The following is a 23,077-nucleotide window of genomic DNA, read 5'->3' as shown; positions in this document are numbered from 1 at the left end:
AACGGTCTGTCATTACCTTAAGACATGAAGGTCAGTGAATACAAAACATTTAAATAACTTGTCTTTAATGTCTTCAAGTTCAGTCGCAAAAACCATCAAGCGCAATGATGAAACTGTCTCTCATGAGGAATACCACAGGAAAGGAAGACCCAGAGTTACCTCTGCTGCATTGGGAACTTATCCAATTAGAGTTACCAGCCTCAGAAATTGCAGCCCAAATAAATGCTTCAGAGTTCAAGTAACAGACACATCTCAACATCAACTTTTCAGGGGAGACTGTGTGAATCAGGCCTTCATGGTCGATTTGCTGCAAAGAAACCACTACTAAAGGACACCAATAAGAAGAGACTTGCTTGGGCCAAGAAAGACGAGCAATGGACGTTAGACCGGTGGAGTCCAAATTTGAGATTTTTGGTTCCAACCGCCGTGTCTTTGTGAGACACAGAGTAGATGAACGGATGATCTCGGCGTGTGTCGTTCCCACCGTGAAGCACAGAGGTGTGATGGTGACACTCAGTGATTTATTTAGAATTCAAGGCAGACTTAACCAGCATGGCTACCACAGCATTCTGCAGTGATACGCCATCCCATCTGGCTTGCACTTAGTGGGACGATCATTTGTTTTTCAACAGGACAATGACCCAACACACTTCCAGGCTTTGTAAGGGCGATTTGACCAAGGAGAGTGATGGAGTGCTGTATCAGATGACCTGGCCTCCACCATCACACAATTGAAAGGGTTTGGGATGAGTTGGACCGCAGAGTGAAGGAAAAGCAGCCAACAAGTGCTCAGCATACGTGGGAACTTCTTCAAGACTATTGGAAAAGCATTCTTTATGAAGCTGGTTGAGAGAAATGCGAAGACTGTGCTGTCATCAAGGCAAAGAGCATCTACTTTGAAAAATCTAAAATATATTTTAAATTCTTTAACACTTTTTTGGTTACTACATGATTCCATATGTGTAATTTTGACGTATTCACTATTATTCTACAATGTAGAAAATAATAAATATAAAGAAACCCTTGAATGTGTAGGTGTGTCCAAATTTGACTGGTACTGTACATATACACTACCGTTCAAAAGTTTGAGGTCACTTAGAAATTTCCTTTTTTAAAATTTAAAAGCACATTTGTCCATTAGAATAACATAAAATTGATCAGAAACAGTGTAGACATTGTTAATGTTGTAAATGACTATTGTAGTTGGAAATGGCAGATTTTTTATAGAATATCTACATAGGTGTACAGAGGCCCATTATCAGCAATCATCACTCCTGTGTTCCATTGGCATGTTGTTAGATAGAAAACCCTTTTGCAATTGTTAGCACAGCTGAAAACTGTTGTTCTGGTTTTAAAAAGCAATACAATTGTCCTTCTTTAAACTAGTTGAGTATCTGGAGCATCAGCATTTGTGGGTTCGATTACAGGCTCAAAACCTTTCTTCTGAAACTCGTCATTCTATTCTTGTTCTGAGAAATGAAGGCTATTCCATGCAAGAAATTGCCAATAAACTGAAGATCCCATACAATGCTGTGTACTACTCCATTCACATAAAAGCATAAACTAGCTCTAACCAGAATAGAAAGAGGCCACGGTGCACAACTGAGCAAGAGGATAAGTACATTAGATTGTCTAGTTTGAGAAACAGACGCCTCACAAGTCCTCAACTGGCAGCTTCATTAAATAGTACCTGCAAAACACACGTCTCAACGTCAACAATCCCTGATGTCACTGGAGCGAGACTGCGTTTTGTAAACTTGATCTTTTGCACACGTACTTCACAGAGTAGGGCAACCCTAACGGAAAGATGCAAATAAAGATAGTGACGAATCACAAATATACAGCCATCGTTATACTGTTGTCCTGCACATGTAATGTGCTTCCTTGTGTCTATCGTCAGAATAAACACCAATCAACTGGCCTCGCTGGCTGGACAGTCTTTTCTTTAAAAACACAAGGCAAGAGATTTACGAAGTAAGATCACAGATGTTACACTTGTGCCGAGACCAGTCTTATTGTCTTCGCTGGACAGATGTTACACTATCACAAATCATTGGGCTAGACGGAATCCTTGGGATGTCCCTACCCCATGGCCATGGCTAGAAGGGATCCAGCTGTTGTCAAATTCACATCAGATTTGATTTTTCATTCAGTGGAGGCTCCTCAGAGGAGGACCATCCTAAGTGAATTTCATAAAAATTGAAATAGTGAAACATAAAAAAATCATAACTATACTAAATATATTAATGTCAGCAAATAATTGATTACCACACACTGTTGTGCAATGGTCTACAATAGCCTCAACAGCACTCTCTGGGGTAGCACCATGGTGTAGCCGGAGGACAGCTCGTTTCCGTCCTCTGGGTATATTGACTTCAATACAAAACCTAGGAGGCTTGTGGTTCTCACTAGAGGTCTTCATGGATCCACCTTTACCCAAAAACCCGAGACCCGATCCGGGACCCGAGCGAGTCCAGATCCAGAATTCTAAATGCGTGTCACAGGTCTTGGTCGGATCTGATAGAATTGTCTTGGGTATGTGAAAATTTAACTGGCCCGTACAGACCAGAATGCAACTGCTGAAGTAGAGAGAGACATTTGATCATTTATACTGCTGCTTTTCACAAGCATGAAGCCTGTGGATCCAGCAAGTTGTTGGCCAATAGCTTGTTGTTGGCCAATAGCTTGTTGTTGGCCAATAGCTTGTTGTTGGCCAATAGCTTGTGGTTGGCCAATAGCTTGTCATTGGCCAATCATAAGTCATCAAAGCGGTATTAGGTTGCAGTCATAGAGCCTCTGTGTGTCAAAAGTTAGGATATCTAATCGATGGAAGATGGAATTAAATTGACTTAATTAAAAGTTGGAGAAGGATAGGCTACAACGACCAAGAGCCAACAGGTAGGCAGGCTGCTACTTAATATTCTGAATGGAGTAGTTATTTGTAACTGTAGTATGACAAAGCACATGCATTGCAGCCTCAGTTAGCCTAGCTAGCTAGCATTAGCTAGCTTAACTAGCTTCTCCCGGCTTGATGCAGTCCAACAGGTACTACATAATCATATTTGATGATGAATAAAATAACCTAGCTACGGCAGTTATTAGTCTACTATAGCACGAGTCGGCTTTTTGTCGGTTGCTGTCTCTCCCCCCCTCCTACCTGTGTCACTCGCCCCCAGTACGGCCTCTCTCTCCTCTCGCACTTTATCAGCTCCAGTTAATAAAGTAGCTTTAAAATAAATTAAAATTTTCTGCTGCTTCCCCCACTCTGATCGGGTCTGGATCTGACCAGATCTATACGGAATGGGTCTAGCTGTCCTCGGGTCCGTTCAGAAGGGATCTAGTTGTCCTCGGGTCCGTTCAGAACGGGTCTCTATGTAAAAAAAAAAAAGGTATATCCACGAAGGGTCCAGTTGGGAAAGCCCAGGTCCATTTGAACGGGTCCAAAACGTGGTAAACACCTATAGTTCTTCTTCTCACCCCCTTCAATAGACTTACACAGTAATTATGATGACTTCCAAAGGACGTCCTCCAACCTATCAGAACTCTTTCAGTATGAACTGACATGTTGTTCACCCAATCACAGGATCAGAGAATCAATCTAGTACTGAAAGTATAAGCTACAGCTAGCTAGCACCGCAGTGCATAAATGTAGTGAGTAGTTGACTCAAATTAATTTCTTCAAAAATAAAGGAGACGCAAGCGAGAGTGAGAGAGCTAGCTAGCTATAGTTTGTTGTATTTTTCACTTTCACTTACTAAGCTAGTGAATGCAGCTAGCTAGTTTAGCCTACTCAAACAGAGAGAGATTATATGATAGCTAGCTGGCTAAGGCTATCCAACACAGGAACTCTTCCAAGTCAAGGTAAGCTTTTAGTTGTATTAATTTATTGCCACCGGGGCCCTCCGGTGTAAGTGCCAAACTGCTCGCTGTACACTGTACTGCATGATTGTAGCGGGTTTACTAACGCATTCGTTTTTAGTAGCTATGTTGACAATGATGTTAGCTAATTATGGTGACAACGATGTAGCCTGTGTGTAGCGGTTAGCAGTTATGGTATGAAGTTTTAGCTTGGAAAAGTTTTTTTGCCTGGTCACAGACAGCTGTTGTGTTGTGCACTGAAGTCCACAAGCGAAGGAAAAAGGTGAGGAGAACTGTTGAAAGTAACGGGTAATCAGAGAGATTATTCAGAACTTGATACTAATCACTTAGGCCAGCAAACTACAGTATCCTTCCCACAATTTGAGATCTCTGAGATTTTCTTTAAACCAATAGCCTAGTTTGCACCGTCAGAAAAAACAAGACAGGAATTCTGTCCCAGGCCCACAATTCTGTCGCGTTAGCCTACTGTTGATGGTATAAGAGATAAGATAGCGAAATACGACAAGTGTTTATTAAAATAGGCACATAGTGCAGAAAAGGGTAATCAGACCAGTAAATATAAAATACATGTAAACCTGATTTATTTAATATTCTATTTCAAATCAGTATCCATGATAGCAAAATTTTAGAGTTTCATAACTAGGATTGAGTGCTCTAGTGCCTAATAAAGGAATATTGAGAGGTAAACTGTTGGGATTTGATTTATTCATTCCCACAGAACAAGTGCAAAGGCCCATGTGTTCATGAGTGAATCCCCCACCCCACACACACAAATGCATTAATGTTTTTCAGGTGCCGTAAACAAACAGACATGTCTGTACTACTCAATGCAGTGTCTGAGATAAAGCTGTAATGGTGTGAATTATGCTCACGTTGTGTCCCCCCCCCCCCCTGATGACATAACTGCAATGGCGTGATGAAAAGAGGTCTTATGAATCAACAACATTCCATAGAACAAGTCCTGTGATAAAACCACACATTTATTTGACTGTTCTGCATAATGCATTAAAATAAGATATTCAATCAAAGTAAATACTAAAAAAATGCAGATGTCACCAGAAATGACACAATGACACGTCGGTAACAAAACTCTACAGCTCTTATGTGCAAGCCTCCAGGGCTGACGGCATTTCAATTGGTAAAATAAGGCCAAATATGGTCTTCAACCATGTATAAGGACTTTACAACCTGGGTTGTTCCACGAAATAAGTGCCTTTTGCGTCTCTGACATTTTAAGTAGAAATCGCGGCCAAATATTGCATTTTAAAAGCCTGTTATATTAATTTGGGCTCCCGAGTGGCGCAGCGGTCTAAGGCACTGCATCACAGTGCTAGAGGCGTCACGACAGACCCTGGTTCGATTCCAAGCTGTAGCACAACCAGAAGTGATTTGGAGTCCCATAGGGCGGCACACAATTGGCCCAGCATTGTCCCGGCTAGGGTTTGGCCGGGGTAGGCCGTCATTGTCTATAAGAATTTGTTCTTAAGTGCACTGCTTAGTTAAATAAAAATTCAAATTGAAGTGCCCTTTAATATATAGCACATGGATCATTTAATAAAACACTTGCTAAATTGCAAAAATGCTGAATTTTGACATCCCTCCTTGGACCAACTATGAAGATTTTAACACACTTTAATCCCAACATTTATCCAAGATTTCACCATCATTGTCAAGCTCTAGTTATTTTGCTACTTTGACAAAGTAATTTCTGAAAATGTATTTATTTTAATGTGATTAGTGATTAATTTAAATCTGTCCCTCATTTTGTCAACCCTGTTATTGTGAGCTGAACTCTCATTTTAATATGGTGAAACTATTCCTTAACTGTTTTGCAAAATAAATATCTAATATTCAAACTATAGTGTATAAGCAGGTAAGCTGGTTCTACTAATCTTGGCCATTTTCTGGGGTTTTTAAGTGGAAAAGTGAGTGGGTCGAACATAACATGTCAACCCTGTTACACATAGATGGACAGGCTAGAAATGTTTAACAAAAAAAAGAAAACAAAAATCAGAAGTTTACTTTCAATTGCTCATCCCTGTGGCACACAACAAACTTCCAATCCTCCTGTCACAAGGGGTTTTATGACTGTTTAAAGATGAAATCGCCAACCCTGTTACTTTATTTTGCACTTATACTATAGTATATTTTTTATTCAACCTCGAGATGGAAAATGTTTTTTTTTTTTTTTTAAATGAAGTTGAACATGTGCTCTTCATGATAAAATGTTAAAATGAGGTGAAATCAAATGTTTTATTTCACCCCGTTAGACTGCTCAAAAAGGCACCTAATTGATGGAACGACCCACCTGTGTTCTATGAGCCATAATCCCACCCAAAAATCTGCTTCATATCAACAATAAAAATGTGTATTTCATTTTTGCTTAGAAATCCTTCATTTGGGGATATAGGTATTATGCTTGCATCAGCAATGAATGCCTCCACTGTGCTCTTATTGGTTTTCAGTAGAGACATAATTAATTGTATTACAATACAATTACAAAATTCACATCGTCATACAGTGACACGGCCACACCTTCGTAACGTCACTGCTTTAGGTACAGTTCATTGACTGCAGGTACAGAGAATGATGGTTAGAGCACCATAGCTTCCTTGAACGCATCTATCCACCTGTCAAAGACAAAATAACACCGTTAGTAGGCGGACTGTTTCGGCTGGGAAGTATGTGTATGTCTTCAAGCGGGAACAAATATGTATCCTATAGAGAAGCTGCAATATTAGGTTCAGGTAAACTCTCTCCCCGGTAACTATTCCCCAGGTCGTTGCTGTAAATGAGAATGTGTTCTCAGTCAACTTTCCTGGTACAATAAGGGGTAAATAAATAACTCTTAGAGGTAAAGTGAAGTACTACCGCTTATAGCTCATCTCCCCAGCCCTTAAATCCATAACTCTGGAATCAATAACCTTGTTGCATCCCCTCCCTTCACTCTTCAAAAGGACCACAATGGAAATAAGCTTTTTCCTTGATGGTTTTCTTCAATTGTATTTGGAGGCGTCACCGGCTGGAGCTCCCTTATGTATGTATTAAAACATATAAAAAAGATCTAATATATTCAATGAATCAGCATCATATGATTGGCATTCAAATCCTTCTGTACTCTACCTTTGGGCAGTTTGGCTGTCATCTGCCTTGAAAATGTAATGCAGAGTGTTTTTGTGATAGAGCTTGAACTGTTGCTTCTGAACTGGCAGTCCTGCCCCTTCTTCCTCCTCTTTCAACATGAAGCCCAGCAATGGCTGGCTCTCTAACGCTGCCACGTCCTATGACAGACAGGAGAGAGAGACAGGAGAGAGACAGGAGAGACAGGAGAGACGGGAGAGTGAGAGAGAGACAGGAGAGACAGGAGAGACAGGAGAGAGAGACAGGAGAGACAGGAGAGACAGGAGAGAGAGAGAGAGAGAGAGACAGGAGACAGGAGACAGGAGAGAGAGAGAGACAGGAGAAAGAGACGGAAGTTGGATTTTGGTGAATTAAACTCAAACACAGTTGTCTTTTTCATATTTAAAAAAAAACCTATAGCAGAACAGAACTGAAATACTGTCTCAAAATATAGAATAGCAGAGGCATGAGTGTTATGTGAGTAACAGGTGTAGAAAACATGGAGAAAGTCTTTGTCACAACATCTTGATCAGATGTATTTACAATACATTCTACGGCAGCACCTACCTCACTGGCAGCGTACGTATACAGGACTTTGTTCTTGATGACGAACCAAAGCCTCTTCCCCTGCTTCTTATTGCCCTTTGACCTCTGCAGGTAACCACTCATAGACGAGTTGTCTGTGTTCGCTGACACCTGAAAACAGCAAAGATCATTGGATAACGTCACTGACTAAATCATCAGTAACACATTGGTCGTGTTCAAATGGGCACCGAATTAAATGAAAACAGTCTGAACCGGGGAGATATCTGAACGTGAAATGCTCATTTTCCATGATGAAACGGTTTCCTACGATGTCACTGTGCCCCTAACGAACGACTCTGATTGAACTTTAGAGTGGTAGACGAGTCACCTCCTTGAGGGCAGCAGGGATCTTCTTTGTTTTCCTGGCGAAAGCAAAGGAGGATTTTCCACCAGGGGAGAGAGTGGCAGACAGGTCCTTTTCACCTGGAAAAAAGGGAATCGGATAAAAGATGCGTCCATAATCACCGAGACCAAAATGTATAGTGTTCTTCTGCATGGATTTATTTCATCTAATAAAGTAAACTAATCAATCAATGAACCACTGTTTGGAAGCAAGATCTATTCTAATCTGTACTGATGTCCATCTAATGATTTACTGATCATGTACTCCCCCTGATTAACTTTGAAATAAATCATTGCCATGTTAAAATTGTGTGTGTGTGTGGGGGGGGGCGAGTCACTTTTCTGATTAAAACGACACATAGGATTTTTTTTCCCATCAAGAATGTTATTACATATTAAAAGCCAATCCATCATTTATTGACATCACGTCATTGTTGGAGATACCTTAGCAGGTACTTGTGTTAATCTGTAAAAAATGGCTTCTGAATCTGCTGTTCTATTTGGTTTATCACCTGCATGTCTTGTGTTGAGATACATTGCTAATGCAGCAAATTAGACGTTTATTGTCATAGTATACTGTGGTGGGAGCCCTGACAATTAACAGATGATCACGGTGACTCAAAGTGAACAAAGAAGCAAATCACTGTCAGACTGGCCAGTGGTAGCCTCATCTCGTATGGCGTGAACACAACAAGATAGAGGCTAGGGCAGTGGGCCCTCTACTGTGTACCAGTGTGTTACATGGAGACAGGCCTTACGCCTCTGCTGGCTATGATCGCACACTATGGCCAGCTGGTTCTTTAACACACAGACACACACACACACACACAGACACACACACACACACACACACATCTTACTTCTCTGCTGTAGTACAATAAAGCACTGATCACACACTCTGGCCAGCTGGTTCTTCAGATACTCCAGACAGTGTTTGTTGGAGGAGCAGGACTGGCACACCACCTATAGATGGTATACAAACATGAATTACTATACCACGACGGGATTGTTGAATACTCCTTTCTGATTGGCTTGAACGGCATTCTAGAGTGTGCCATATTTGCAATGACATTATATCTACTGCATACCCACAAACATAAACCAAACGGTACAGCTTTTCTTAATGATTGTGTGTGAAATACTTAAACCCACTGAGGCATACTGTATGTTCTGTGGTCCCAGTGGAAGATGCCCCTCATCCATAGCGATACATTATAATGATGTTTTATTTCAAATGTTCTTAATAGTCTATTTAATTTGTACCCATCACCTTTCCACAGGCTCGGCAGTGGTGTCGTCTCCAGGTGAGGGTGAACTCACAGGTACAGACCATACACATGGTGGCCCTTGGGTCTGGGATCCAGATAGGGGCTTTAGAACCCAAAGGGGCCCCCCTGACACTGTCCTCAGACCCAGTCTGCACATAGAATAGAACAGAATAGACTTTATTGCCCAATTTGTGAGAAATAGAACTCTGTCTTCTCCCCATCTCAACCCTATGTAATATCTTATTCAAAGCCTGCAGGTATAATGCACTATGACACAGTTATAATGCATCGTAACGCTTGTCATGTACGATCCCCTTATAACGTGCTATAATTGTGTCATCACTACCTCCTCCAGAGTCTTGCTGGAGATGAAGGAAATCTTCTTCCTGGTGTAGTCATTGATCGCTGTGGAGATGGCCTCCAGCCAATCATCTCTCTCAACCGCAGAACTACAGTAGAAGAAGACCGTGTCAGACAGTGACTACTGCTGAACTCCGACATTAAATCATTGTTTAAAGCAAGGTTAAATAGATGGGTAACACTAATACTAGGCCAGCAGGTTTAATGTATTATTATGTAGTTACAATTATTTAAAATAATTGTTGTAATTAGGGCTGTGGTGGTCACGAAATTTCATCAGCCAGTGATTGTCAAGCAAATAACTCTCGGTGTCACGGTAATTTACCTTTAATTAACATAAACACATTTAGCAACTCCTGGCTTCCGCACATATACTTTTTAATAAAGGATTATAGGTTAATAAATCAATGTAATATAGCCTACACCTTCACAATAAATCCATTATTTTAGGCAAGTCTAAAGAAGCATGATATGAAGAAAACGTAGTCTATTTCACCAAAAAATAATAGCATACTCTGAGTTGTCCTAAAGTTAGGTCCCGATGTGGCTATGCCAAATTGCTGTGGGCTACACTAGTTCATTTAGCAGACAAGATTTGCTTATAATTTATAATATTTTATAGTATGAAGAATACAACTGAATAAAGCTGAATAAAATAGAAAGCATATTTTCTCCAAACGATTTGAGGGAGTGAACACATGCGGCTATTCTGTGTTGAGCGGTTACTTTAGTTGCTCTACAAACGTTGGGCTATATGTTTTGATTTGTAATACGTTGTAAAGGCTGCGTGATGAGACTGATGATTTGGAAAAAAGTCGCTTGGAAGTCATGAGCTCTACTTAGTTTTTTTGCGCAGGCTGTACACACGCCAATAGTCTATCATTCACAATTTGACAAGTACTTGACAAGCCCTTCTCTGCGCAATCTGAAACGTCTCTCACTCACACCGCTCTCCGTCACGTGATCGGGTCTGTTTTATGCAATGTGGCTGACTCAACAGATTAGAACGTTTAGAATAACATGTTGATAAACTATTAGGCTATTATTTCACATTATAGGGGCAGCAATGCGCACATGGTTGTGCTATAAATTTAGCGGGAAAAACACCATTATCAAAAGTGACCGCAAATACAATTATGCAGGTAATGCTTTTATTATAAAAGGGTGCATTTTTATGGTGAAAATGATCTTCCCTAAACTTGAAACTCACCCACTGCTTATAAATACAAGTTAGGCTCTACACCCCTTGTAAAGTGGATTAATGTGCTTAATTTTAAGAAGTTATTTGGTCACTTTAGTGATTACAAACCTTATTATAATATGGGCTGGGCTACCTGAGGTGTGTGACTGTATTTCGAAGGCATTGTTTCTTATGATGGGCATCATTTACAAGTGATAATATATCATTCACACGTGATAGGCTAATATTGTCACCCATCAGACTATTCTTAATTTAATATGGTCTTAAAATATACCAAATAATATAGTATGTGTGACATTTGTTTTGAATTAGAATGGACCATTATCATGCACCTGTATTGAAACAGGGGCACCAGGGAAAAATACCTGTCATCTATGCACTTAAATAGCGAATGAAGGATGCTTTTCCAGTGGTTTATTTTCATGCCAGCCAGGTAGGCTATACTCCTATTGTAAATATAAGCATGATGGTAAATATTAGGAAAGCTGAGAAATAAATGTAGTAGACCTACCCTATAGAAAGCTGATGGGGTCCTCCTCTTTTTAATAGAGGCCATCACTCTGTTTTCTCGCGCAATTGCATAGCCTATAGAAATGTTGCGCAACACGAGCTCATGGGCTCTCATGAAGTGTTTGATTAGATTTTCGAAAACATTTGCATTGATGTCATTGTGATTAGGAGGACAATAGAGTGCTGAGTATCAGGCAGTTAGCAAGTTTGGTAGACGACTAATGACCAGCAGCATCAGAGCTTAGAGACTAAAGGGTCATGTGCCCTAGTCATAACAATGTATGAACCCTGTTATAATGTCTTATAATAATCTCATACCGATCCTGACTAAATGCCGCCAGCCATGTTCAATAATCCCTTTTATAAGAGATTAAATAGCTTCATACATGCATATAATCAGTATTATAACCTGGGTGGCTCAAGCCCTGAATGCTGATTGGCTGACAGGGAGTGTATGACAAAACATTTATTTTTACTGCTCTAATTACGTTGATAACCAGTTTATAATAGCAATAAGGCACCTCGGAGGTTTGTGATATATGGCCAATATACCACGGCTAAGGGCTGTATCCAGGCACTCCGCGTTGCATCGTGCATAAGAACAGCCCTTAGCCGTGGTATAAACCACACTCCCTCAGACCCTATTGCTTAAATATGAAGCATTACAACTTGCTCTATATTGTGACCGGTTCTCACCTGCCAGAGAGTATGAAGGAGCGTTCCACACTCTCAATGGTCAGCTCATTCTGAAAGGCCTCTTGGCTGGGCTTGCTGACCTGCAATTACATTCATTTTTAACATAACTATTACAAGCTCTATTATCAGAGAAATAACATGGTTTTGTTGTGGAACATTTAAAGCTATATAAACTCATCTGAAATGTATCTCTACTGCTTTATGTGGCTCTGGCCAGAATTAGTGCACTATATAGGGAATAGGGTACCATTTCAGACACAGTTGACGAGCTCTCACCTTCATCCCAGCCAGAGACAGCATGTTGTTGAGTTTGAACTGGCCATATTGAACAGGTGTGGTGTACAGCAACGTGTCGTTGAACTGGTTAAAAAAAAAACACATGCATTCATTGGAATCGCTCATCAACACTCGAGAGTTTAAAGTTTTATTAGTCATCTGGTCAGGATAAACATGGTATACGGCGTCCACCATGCAGGTTCCTTACATGCCCTAGGCTTCCGTGCTCACATGCAGGTTCCTTACATGCCCTAGGCTTCCGTGCTCACATGCAGGTTCCTTACATGCCCTAGGCTTCCGTGCTCACATGCAGGTTCCTTACATGCCCTAGGCTTCCGTGCTCACATGCAGGTTCCTTACATGCCCTAGGCTTCCGTGCTCACATGAAGGTTCCTTACATGCCCTAGGCTTCCGTGCTCACATGCAGGTTCCTTACATGCCCTAGGCTTCCGTGCTCACATGCAGGTTCCTTACATGCCCTAGGCTTCCGTGCTCACATGCAGGTTCCTTCTCAACAATGCAACAACAATAAGAACCAATAAAATATAAGAATGTAAATTAAATGTCTCAGTAGAATATATATTTTTTCCCATAAGTATAATACAGGAAAGCACAGTTTATAGTCCAATATTTACACGTCCTTTGGAGAAGGGGGGATTGGGTGGGGTGGGGGGGGGTGGGGGGGGGGGGGGGGGGTAGTGTTTAAATTGTGCAGTATTTAGCAATAATAATAATAACAATAATAAGAGTCTGGAAGCAGCAGTTGTGATGTGTAGCTTGAATTTCACTGAGTATACATAGACACCTTCCATGAGATACACTGCTGTTGGAAAGTATTCAGACCCCTTCCACAATTTTTTTTACAGCCTTTATGTTCCTCATCAATACATTTTTGCTAATTTATAAAAAATAAAAAAAAACTGAAATATCACATTTATATAAGTATTCAGACCCTTTACTCAGTACTTTGTTGAAGCACCTTTGGCAGTGATTACAGACTCGAAGTCTTCTTTGGTATGACGCTACAAGCTTGACACACCTGTATTTGGGGAGTTTCTCCCATTCTTCTCTGCAGATCCTCTCAAGCTCTGTCAGGTTGGATGGGGAGCGTTGCTGCACAGCTATTTTCAGGTCTCTCCAGAGATGTTCTATCGGGTTCAAGTCCGGGCTCTGGCTGAGCCACTCAAGGACATTCAGAGACTTGTCCCGAAGCCACTCCTGCGTTGTCTTGGCTGTGTGCTTAGGGTCGTTGTCCTGTTGGAAGGTGAACCTTCGCCCCAGTCTGAGGTCCTGAGCGCTCTGGAGCAGGTTTTCATCAAGGATCTCTCTGTACTTTGCTCCGTTCATCTTTGCCTCAATCCTGACTAGTCTCCCAGTCCCTGTCGCTGAAAAACATCCCCAAAGCATGATGCTTCCACCACCGTGCTTCACCATAGGGATGGTGCCAGGTTTCCTCCAGACGTGACGCTTGGCATTCAGGCCAAAGAGTTCAATCTTGGTTTCATCAGACCAGAGAATCTTGTTCATCATGCTCTGAGAGTCTTTGGGTGCCTTTTGGCAATCTCCAAGCGGGCTGTCATGTGCCTTTTACTGAGTAGTGGCTTCTGTCTGTCCACTCTACCATAAAGGCCTGATTGGTGGAGTGCTGCAGAGATGGTTGTACTTCTGATAGTTTATCCCATCTCCACAGAGGAACTCTAGAGCTCTGTCAGAGTGACCAGCGGTCACCTCATTGACCAAGGCCCATTCCCCCCGATTGCTCAGTTTGGCCGGAAGGCCAGCTCTAGGAAGAGTCTTAGTGGTTCCAAACTTCTTCAATTTAAGAATGACGGACGCCACTGTGTTCTTAGGGACCTTCAATGCTGCAGACATTTTTTGGTACCCTTCCCCAGATCTGTGCCTCGACACAATCCTGTCTCGGAGCTCCACGGACAATTCCTTCGACCTCATGGCTTGGTTTTTGCTCTGACATGCACTGTCAACTATGGGATGTTATATAGACAGGTGTGTGCCTTTCCAAATCATGTCCACTCAATTGAAATTACCACAGGTGGACTCCAATCAAGTTGTAAAAACATCAAGGATGATCCATGGAAACAGGACGCACCTGAGCTCAATTTCGAGTCTCATAGCAAAGAGTCTGAATACTTTGCAAATATAAATTTGCACACATTTCTAAAAACCTGTTTTCGCTTTGTCATTATGGGGTATTGTGATATCATTATGGGATATTGTGATATCATTATGGGATATTGTGATGTCATTATGGGGTATTGTGATGTCATTATGGGGTATTGTGATGTCATTATGGGGTATTGTGTGTAGATTGCTGAAAAAAATCTATTTAATCCATTTTAGAATAAGGCTGTAACGTAACAAAATGTGGAAAAAGTCAAGGGGTCTGAATACTTTCCAACGGTACTGTAGACTGACCAGGTGAAAGCTATGATCCCTTATTGATGTCACTTGTAAAAGCAACTTCAAATCAGTGTAGATTGGGAGGAAACGAGTTAAAGAAGGATTTGTAAGTCTTGAGACATGGATTGTGTATGTGTGCCATTCAAAGGTCGAACGGGCAAGACAAAAGTGAGGTGCCTTTGAATGGGGTACAGTATGGTAGGAGATGCCAGGCCCACCGGTAGGAGATGCCAGGCCCACCGGTAGGAGATGCCAGGCCCACCGGTAGGAGATGCCAGGCCCACCGGTAGGAGATGCCAGGCCCACCGGTAGGAGATGCCAGGCGCACCGGTAGGAGATGCCAGGCCCACCGGTAGGAGATGCCAGGTGCACCTGTGTTAAGAACTGCAAAACCGCTGGCTTTTTCACACAACAGTTTCCTGTGTGTATCAAGAATGGTCCACCACCCAAAGAACATCCAGCCAACTTGACACAACTGTGGGAAGCATTGGAGTCAACATGGGCCAGCATCCCTGTGGAACGCTTTCAACACCTTGTAGAGTCTATGCCCCCGGTGAATTGAGGCTGTTCTGATGGCAAAAGGGGAGTTCCTAATGTTTGGTATACTCAGTGTGTGTGTGGTGTAGTGTGTGTATCTGTGTGTGTGTGTTAGTGAGTGCATGCGTGCTAAGGTGTGGAGAGTCAGAGCAGGTGGTCAGTGCAGTTCAAGTGTTCAGTAGTCTGATGGCTTGTAGATAGAAACTGTCTCTGAGCCTGTTGGTATCAGACTTATGGCCGAGGGAAGATGGGGTGGAGGTGCGAAGATAATCTTTTCTTCCCACACTGCTGACGACTATTTTAGTCCGCTCATACAGGAGTCATTTTGTGTGGGGGGGCGGGGGGGGGCACCCGTACTTCCCATGGCTATAATTAGATCTCGTGATCCGATACATGTGGTGGGAGAAAGGAAGGAGACACAGCTGGGTAGTGTTCAGTAGGGACGAATCAGAAGGCACTATCAGAACGAGTCAAATTAAGAAAGGCTAATTTTGTTTCCTACTCACCAGGAAGAACATCCTGGGCTGCATGACCTTCCTGGAGAGCTTCATCAGAACACCCTCTTTCAGGAACACCTGGAACACACCACACATCAGACACCAGTGATTTAACTCTTTCAGTAACACATCAGACATCAGACACCAGTGATTTAACTCTTTCACTAACACATCAGACATCAGACAACAGTGATTTAACTCTTTCACTAACACACCACACATCAGACACCAGTGATTTAACTCTTTCAGTAACACACCACACACCAGTGATTTAACTCTTTCAGTAACACACCACACATCAGACACCAGTGATTTAACTCTTTCAGTAACACACCACATATCAGACACCAGTGATTTAACTCTTTCAGTAACACACCACACATCAGACACCAGTGATTTAACTCTTTCACTAACACACCACACATCAGACACCAGTGATTTAACTTTCAGTAACACACCACACACCAGACACCAGTGATTTAACTCTTTCAGTAACATATCAGACACCAGTGATTTAACTCTTTCACTAACACACCACACATCAGTGATTTAACTCTTTCAGTAACACATCAGACACCAGTAATTTAACTCTTTAGAAGCCAATCCATAATCAATGAAAAACCCAAATTCCTCTCAGTGAGCCAGGGAGGTCCCTGCTGATACCCACCCTCCCAGGCAGGACGATCTCATGGTGTCCGTTCAGACGGCACTGAACCTGAATCAGCTTCTGGAAGTTATCCTGAGAGAAAAGATATCCAATAAATAAAAGTGAATATTCCACCACAGGTACGGTCATAAAGGCAGTGAATTAAAACAATGTTCTTCCATCTCACCCCCTGTTTCATGATGTCATTGGCATGGTTGGCCACCTCCTTTACGATGCCCAGAGCAGCTGTGGGTGGATATGGAGATACAGGGATTAGGCTACTATTATATTACTAATATAAACACATTTAACCCCCCAGACTTCCTGGTTCACTTTCGTCTTATTACAGCTACTACGTTTGTCCTGCTCTCTACAGTAAATGTGGAGACCCTGTGCTTTTGAGGGGAATAAGTCTCAGAATGATTTTATGCAGAGGACATCCTTGACCATGATACCAAGTGTTTTGCTTCACCTTGTGTGTCTTTGTAATCTGCCGAGTCTGGAGACAGGTTCTTCAGGTAGTCTGAAATGACACACCATTTTAGAGAACATTAAAAACATACTCTATCCAATGATGCTACACTAGGAACGGCCAATCGGCAGTTCAATAGGTCAATACAGGTGCCTTTGTTACCACGCAGGACAAGTGCCTTGAATTGTACAGGAAATTCCTGTAATGCAATTGGGACTGTGAAAATCCTGATATACAACAACCAAAAAGGTGCTTGTGAAATGGAATTATACAAGAGTGACGTGGTGAAAGGGATTTTTTCACATTAGTCTCGTGCGATGCTAAGCCCTCTGGCATGTTAAAGCTCGTTATGTCATCAAATCAGATTTGGACCGCGCTTCAAAATCCGAGTACGAGTGGCTTGAGGAGTAGCTGGAAAATTCTCGACATGTTTTGAACGTCTCTGACCAGTAGAGGGCGACGTGACACCATTTAGCTTACTTCACAAATTCGCACAGTTCCCTCAAATAATTTGTATTTATTAAGGATCCCAGCAGCTACTCTTGCTGGGGTCCAGCACCACTAAGGCAATTATATACAATTTAAAATATTACATGACATTCGATTTCATAACACCTTTCACAACATATTAAGTGTGTTCCCTCAGGCCGCTACTCCACCACTACCACACATCTACAACACAAAATCAATATGTACGTGTGTGTGTCTTATTATGTGTATGCGTGTCTGTACCTGTGTGTGTGTGTGTCTCTTCACAGTCCCGTTGTTCCATAACGTGTATTTTTATCTGTTTTTAAAATCTGATTGTACTGATGGCATCAGTTACCTGATGTGAAATAGAGTTCCATGTAGTCATGGCTCTATGTAGTACTGTGGAATAGAGTTCCATGTAGTCACGGCTCTATGTAGTACTGTGGAATAGAGTTCCATGTAGTCATGGCTCTATGTAGTACTGTGGAATAGAGTTCCATGTAGTCACGGCTCTATGTAGTACTGTGGAATAGAGTTCCATGTAGTCACGGCTCTATGTAGTACTGTGGAATAGAGTTCCATGTAGTCACGGCTCTATGTAGTACTGTGGAATAGAGTTCCATGTAGTCACGGCTCTATGTAGTACTGTGGAATAGAGTTCCATGTAGTCACGGCTCTATGTAGTACTGTGGAATAGAGTTCCATGTAGTCACGGCTCTATGTAGTACTGTGGAATAGAGTTCCATGTAGTCACTGCTCTATGTAGTACTGTGGAATAGAGTTCCATGTAGTCATGGCTCTATGTAGTACTGTGGAATAGAGTTACATGTAGTCATGGCTCTATGTAGTACTGTGGAATAGAGTTCCATGTAGTCATGGCTCTATGTAGTACTGTGGAATAGAGTTCCATGTAGTCATGGCTCTATGTAGTACTGTTCGCCTCCCATAGTCTGTTCTGGACTTGGAGACTGTGAAGAGACCTCTGGTGGCATGTCTCGTAGGGTATGCATAAGTGTCCAAGCTGTATGCTAGTCATTTAAAAACAGACATTTCGGTGCATTCAGCATGTCAACACTTCTTACAAAAACAAGTAGTGATGAAGTCAATCTCTCTTCCACTTTGAGCCATGAGAGATTTACGTTCATATTATTAATGTTAGCTCTCTGTGTACATTGAAGGGCCAGCCTTGCTGCCCTGTTCTGAGCCAATTCTAAATGTTCCTAAGTCCCTCTATGTGGCGACTGGACAGTAGTCCAGGTGCAACAAAACTAGGGCCTGTAGGACCTGCCTTGTTGATATTGTTGTTAAGGCAGAGCAGCGCTTTATTATGGACAGACTTCTCCCCATCTTATCTACTACTGCATCAATATGTTTTGGCCATGACAGTTAACAATCCAGGGTTACTACAAGCAGATTAGTAATCTCAACTTGCTCAATTTCCACATTATTCATTACAAGATTTAGTTGAGGTTTAGGGTTTAGTGAATGATTTGTCCCAAATACAATGCTTTTTAGTTTTAGAAATATTTATATAGAATATTTAGGACTAACTTATTTCTAGCCACCCATTCTGAAACTAACTGCAGCTCTTTGTTAAATGTTGCAGTCATTTCAGTTGCTGTAGTAGCTGACGTGTATAGTGTTGAATCATCCGCGTACATGGACACACTGGCTTTACTCAAAGCATGTTGTTAGTAAAGACTGAAAAAGTAAGGGGCCTAGACAGCTGCCCTGTGGAATGCCTGAATTTACCTGGATTATGTTGGAGAGGCTTCCATTAAAGAACACCCTCTGTATTCTGTTAGACAGGTAACTCTTTATCCACAATATAGCAGGGGGTGTAAAGCCATAACACATATGTTTTTCCCACCAGCAGACTACGATCGATAATGTCTAAAGCCGTACTGAAGTCTAACAAAACAGCTCCCACAATCTTTTTATCATCAATTTTCTCTGAGCCAATCATCAGTCATTTGTGTAAGCGCTGTGCTTGTTGGATGTCCTTCCCTATAGTAATTTTCCATCCAAGTTGTCAGACCCAGGTGGCTTGTCATTGTTGATAAACAACAATTTTTTCACCTCTTCCACACTCAAAATTACAATGATTGTCTTTCATAATTTGGTCAGATATACTTAGTGGCTGCATTTGTTGCTGGCATGTCATGCCTGAATTTGCTCGTCTTACCGATGAAAATGTGGGAGGAGTTGTTTACGGTAATTATGTGCAATGATTTAGCAATCTTGTTACATCTCTCTGTGCACATTTGAATAGTAATAGTCTAATCCTGACATTGTCCAGGACTGTGTCCAGGAACACGGCCCAAAATAACCACACACTCTGTTGCAGTTTACCTGTGAGCAGCATCTGATACTGAGGGATCCTCTGAACAGGCTTCAGCAGGTAATGCCTCAGAGCCAGACTGGCACAGCGAGGACCAGCCTGAGACACAGAGTCAGAAAAACATTATTTACAACACACACTAGCAGACACAAACATGCACAGACAGAAAGCCAAGCACACACACACACACACACACACAAACATCAACACCCACAAAGAAAGCATATCACAAACAACGCCTTCAAGCAACAACGCACCAAAACGGGTTGACCCAGTGAGACGGTTTACCTCGAATTCCCGCACCACTGCAGCGAAGGCTGGATTCTTCCTGCTATGCTCGTCTAGTAGGGCCACATTCTTGTCAAACTCTCTGATGTATGTGGAATACATCTTCAGATAAGGCCCTTTCTTCACAAAGATGTCAGCTAGACGACCACGTTCATCCCTGATCAATGAAACAAGGGCTCAGACATTGAGAGAGAGATGGAGTCTCTGATTTATTTCAGTCAGAGCGATCACAGGATTGGTGAGAGATGCAACATTTAGCCAGTCAAGCTTAGATTTACCACGTGATTTTGATGTGTGGTTTACCTCAGGACTGATAGTGATTTATGTAGGTGTAATTCCTTCGTCATGATTAATTAAAGGGATGTTGATGGAGATCAGTTAGTGGTGGCTCTGGTCATAGGAATTGATTCATTCTATTAATTTGATTCATTCTGAATTACACCCTTTTCACACTACAGAGTCAATCAAAGACGAGCTGTACTGAGGTGACCTGGTTATGCACCCCCTACAGATATCGGAACCTTTCTGGAAAGGACCATACGAAAACATACCGTCCGTTCCAGCACAGATCGGTTCAGGTTGGCACGGTACTGTGAAAATTAGATTGTTCTAAATTAGTACAGTACCACTGGGCGACCCTGTCCTCCAGCTCTCTGAGCAGGTCCTGGTTCAGTTCGTAGAGCTGGGGCAGATAGTACAGGATCTGGTTCAGAATAGCCTCCTCTATAATAGGCTTCCCACTCGGACGCGAAGCCTTCGCCACCGCGTCACGGAAGTCCTGTAGGGGGAGAGGGATAGACGGGTCAGAGGGAGAGACAGACAGGCAACACACCACACAGACACAGACAGCATGAGTCTGTATATCGTGGCTATTCTTTTTAGAGAACACAGAAAAGTGTTCGGCTACAATCCCATCAAACATTCTAAACTGCGAACATTTCAGTTCACTTTAGATCGGAAGGACGAGTCATCCTCGACCTCTGACCTCTATACTAAACAGTCTTCCATTATAGCCCTGTTTCCAGGAACCCCCCCCCCCCCCCACACACACACACCCCCAGTCCTTAAAGAGTAGAGGGTAGCAGGAGGGGAGGGGAGGATGAGGCACAGTGCTTACTACAGATTACAACACATTCCGCACCAGATTGGCTGTAAGGGGCCCAGGCCCTGTGGCAGGGAGCTCCTGTAGATTGGCTGTAAGGGGCCCAGGCCCTGTGGCAGGGAGCTCCTGTAGATTGGCTGTAAAGGGGCCCAGGCCCTGTGGCAGGGAGCTCCTGTAGATTGGCTGTAAGGGGCCCAGGCCCTGTGGCAGGGAGCTCCTGTAACTTACATCTGCAGTTCACAGTCACAATACACTGCTCAGCTTAGATGGGGGGGTTCAAGTACTGGGGTGGGTAGGAGGACTGCACAGGACACCCCCATAACAAATCATGGCTCCACCATATGAATATCAATATGCCCCATCATCACCACCACCCCCCCCCCCCCCCCCCCCCAACCAATACATGTTCTATTACACTGGACACAAGTGTTGCTGATTTGGTTAAAAAGGTCTGATTGCTGAATCAAACACATGCCTACAGCATAACTTCCTGTCTCTCCCCCACAGTGTGGTTTCAGAGATAGTGACTCAGTCAGTCATGGTTCATCTGTGGCACAGCCTACAGCACAAGTCTCTCACTTCATATCCTGTGCAGACCTACCACCCCTTAGTCCTTGGAATGTACTGTATGTGTAAACAACGAGAAAAAAATAAACTAGTCTTGTGTACGGTAACTAATTTGAAAAATCCCTAGCTGAACCTAGACGTCAGCTATTTTACTATTACAGTTTGTTCAGATTTTGGTCTAACCAGGAAATTAGTGGTTAGACCAAAACATACAGTCACTGAGTTCAACAAACACCATTAAGTGACTCCAGCTCAGACCAGCTGAGCATGTTCTGACCAGCTGAGCATGTTCTGACCAGCTGAGCATGTTCTGACCAGCTGAGCATGTTCTGACCCGCTGAGCATGTTCTGACCCGCTGAGCATGTTCTGACCCGCTGAGCATGTTCTGACCAGCTGAGCATGTTCTGACCCGCTGAGCATGTTCTGACCAGCTGAGCATGTTCTGACCCGCTGAGCATGTTCTGACCCGCTGAGCATGTTCTGACCCGCTGAGCATGTTCTGACCAGCTGAGCATGTTCTGACCCGCTGAGCATGTTCTGACCCGCTGAGCATGTTCTGACCCGCTGAGCATGTTCTGACCCGCTGAGCATGTTCTGACCCGCTGAGCATGTTCTGACCCGCTGAGCATGTTCTCTCTCTTTCTCTCGGACCACCGTCAGATCACACCACCGCTGAGAGGCCTCGGGAAACCAACAGAGATGCAAGCTGTGCGGCTGAGAGGAGTGAGGTGTAGTGTACAAAACCCAGAAAGGCCCCGTGTGTTCCTCATAAAGGGGTGTGCCTCAGTAGTTAGCATAATCAAACACACATGGAGCAGTCTGGAGAACATACGGGACTTCTCACGAGATGAAAACTATACCGTACAGAAACACACAAACCCACACGACTGGAGATTAAGATGGCTTCATACAAACAACAACAAAAACTGTGTTGATAGGCTATCAAATATGTAGAGAGAGGGGATAAGTGCCCGAATACTCACGATATGGAGAAGCTTCAGGACTTTGACAAATACATTCTCGGAGCTCATGATCTCTCTGGCGATGTGGACTATCTTGTTCCGCTTGGCACCACTGCCAGCCTGGCACGGAAACAGGTACAAACATGTCTAATAAATCACTACATTTCACCAAAGTTATTGGTTCAATACTCGCAGGGATCAGATCCTAGAAATGCATGCGTCACTGTTACCGTAAGTCCCTTTACATGCGTAGAAACGTCTGCTAACTGGCACATTCAGTGTATCACCTCCCTCTCCTCAGTGTCTCACCTCCCTCTCCTCAGGCTTCTCAGTGTCTCACCTCCCTCTCCTCAGTGTCTCACCTCCCTCTCCTCAGTGTCTCACCTCCCTCTCCTCAGTGTCTCACCTCCCTCTCCTCAGGTGTCTCACCTCCCTCTCCTCAGGTGTCTCACCTCCCTCTCCTCAGGTGTCTCACCTCCCTCTCCTCAGGTGTCTCACCTCCCTCTCCTCAGGTGTCTCACCTCCCTCTCCTCAGGTG

General features: G+C 42.9%; 1 protein-coding gene across 1 annotated transcript in view; it reads right to left on the bottom strand.

Annotated features, from left to right (window-relative positions):
* Nucleotides 1–4,567: 4,567 nt before the first annotated feature.
* The window catches only part of LOC139375932 (FYVE, RhoGEF and PH domain-containing protein 6-like), a 31,526-nt gene continuing 13,016 nt past the window's right edge, over nt 4,568–23,077 (bottom strand). The window contains exons 4-20 of the mRNA XM_071117907.1: nt 22,561–22,659; nt 20,534–20,685; nt 19,908–20,064; nt 19,631–19,718; nt 16,808–16,858; nt 16,523–16,581; nt 16,357–16,428; nt 15,699–15,767; nt 12,238–12,321; nt 11,962–12,041; nt 9,541–9,643; nt 9,197–9,343; nt 8,787–8,889; nt 7,913–8,007; nt 7,567–7,695; nt 7,003–7,160; nt 4,568–6,509 (exon numbers count right to left, since the gene is read on the bottom strand). Of these exons, the coding sequence (XP_070974008.1) occupies nt 6,473–6,509; nt 7,003–7,160; nt 7,567–7,695; nt 7,913–8,007; nt 8,787–8,889; nt 9,197–9,343; nt 9,541–9,643; nt 11,962–12,041; nt 12,238–12,321; nt 15,699–15,767; nt 16,357–16,428; nt 16,523–16,581; nt 16,808–16,858; nt 19,631–19,718; nt 19,908–20,064; nt 20,534–20,685; nt 22,561–22,659 (1,683 nt within the window). The 3' untranslated portion in view covers nt 4,568–6,472. The remainder of the gene's footprint in view (nt 6,510–7,002; nt 7,161–7,566; nt 7,696–7,912; nt 8,008–8,786; nt 8,890–9,196; nt 9,344–9,540; nt 9,644–11,961; nt 12,042–12,237; nt 12,322–15,698; nt 15,768–16,356; nt 16,429–16,522; nt 16,582–16,807; nt 16,859–19,630; nt 19,719–19,907; nt 20,065–20,533; nt 20,686–22,560; nt 22,660–23,077) is intronic.

This window comes from Oncorhynchus clarkii, chromosome 2, assembly GCF_045791955.1.
Source record: "Oncorhynchus clarkii lewisi isolate Uvic-CL-2024 chromosome 2, UVic_Ocla_1.0, whole genome shotgun sequence".
NCBI classification, from domain to species: Eukaryota; Metazoa; Chordata; class Actinopteri; order Salmoniformes; family Salmonidae; genus Oncorhynchus; species Oncorhynchus clarkii.
Note: the sequence above shows the minus strand (reverse complement) of the source record. Positions and strands in the feature narration are given on the sequence as shown.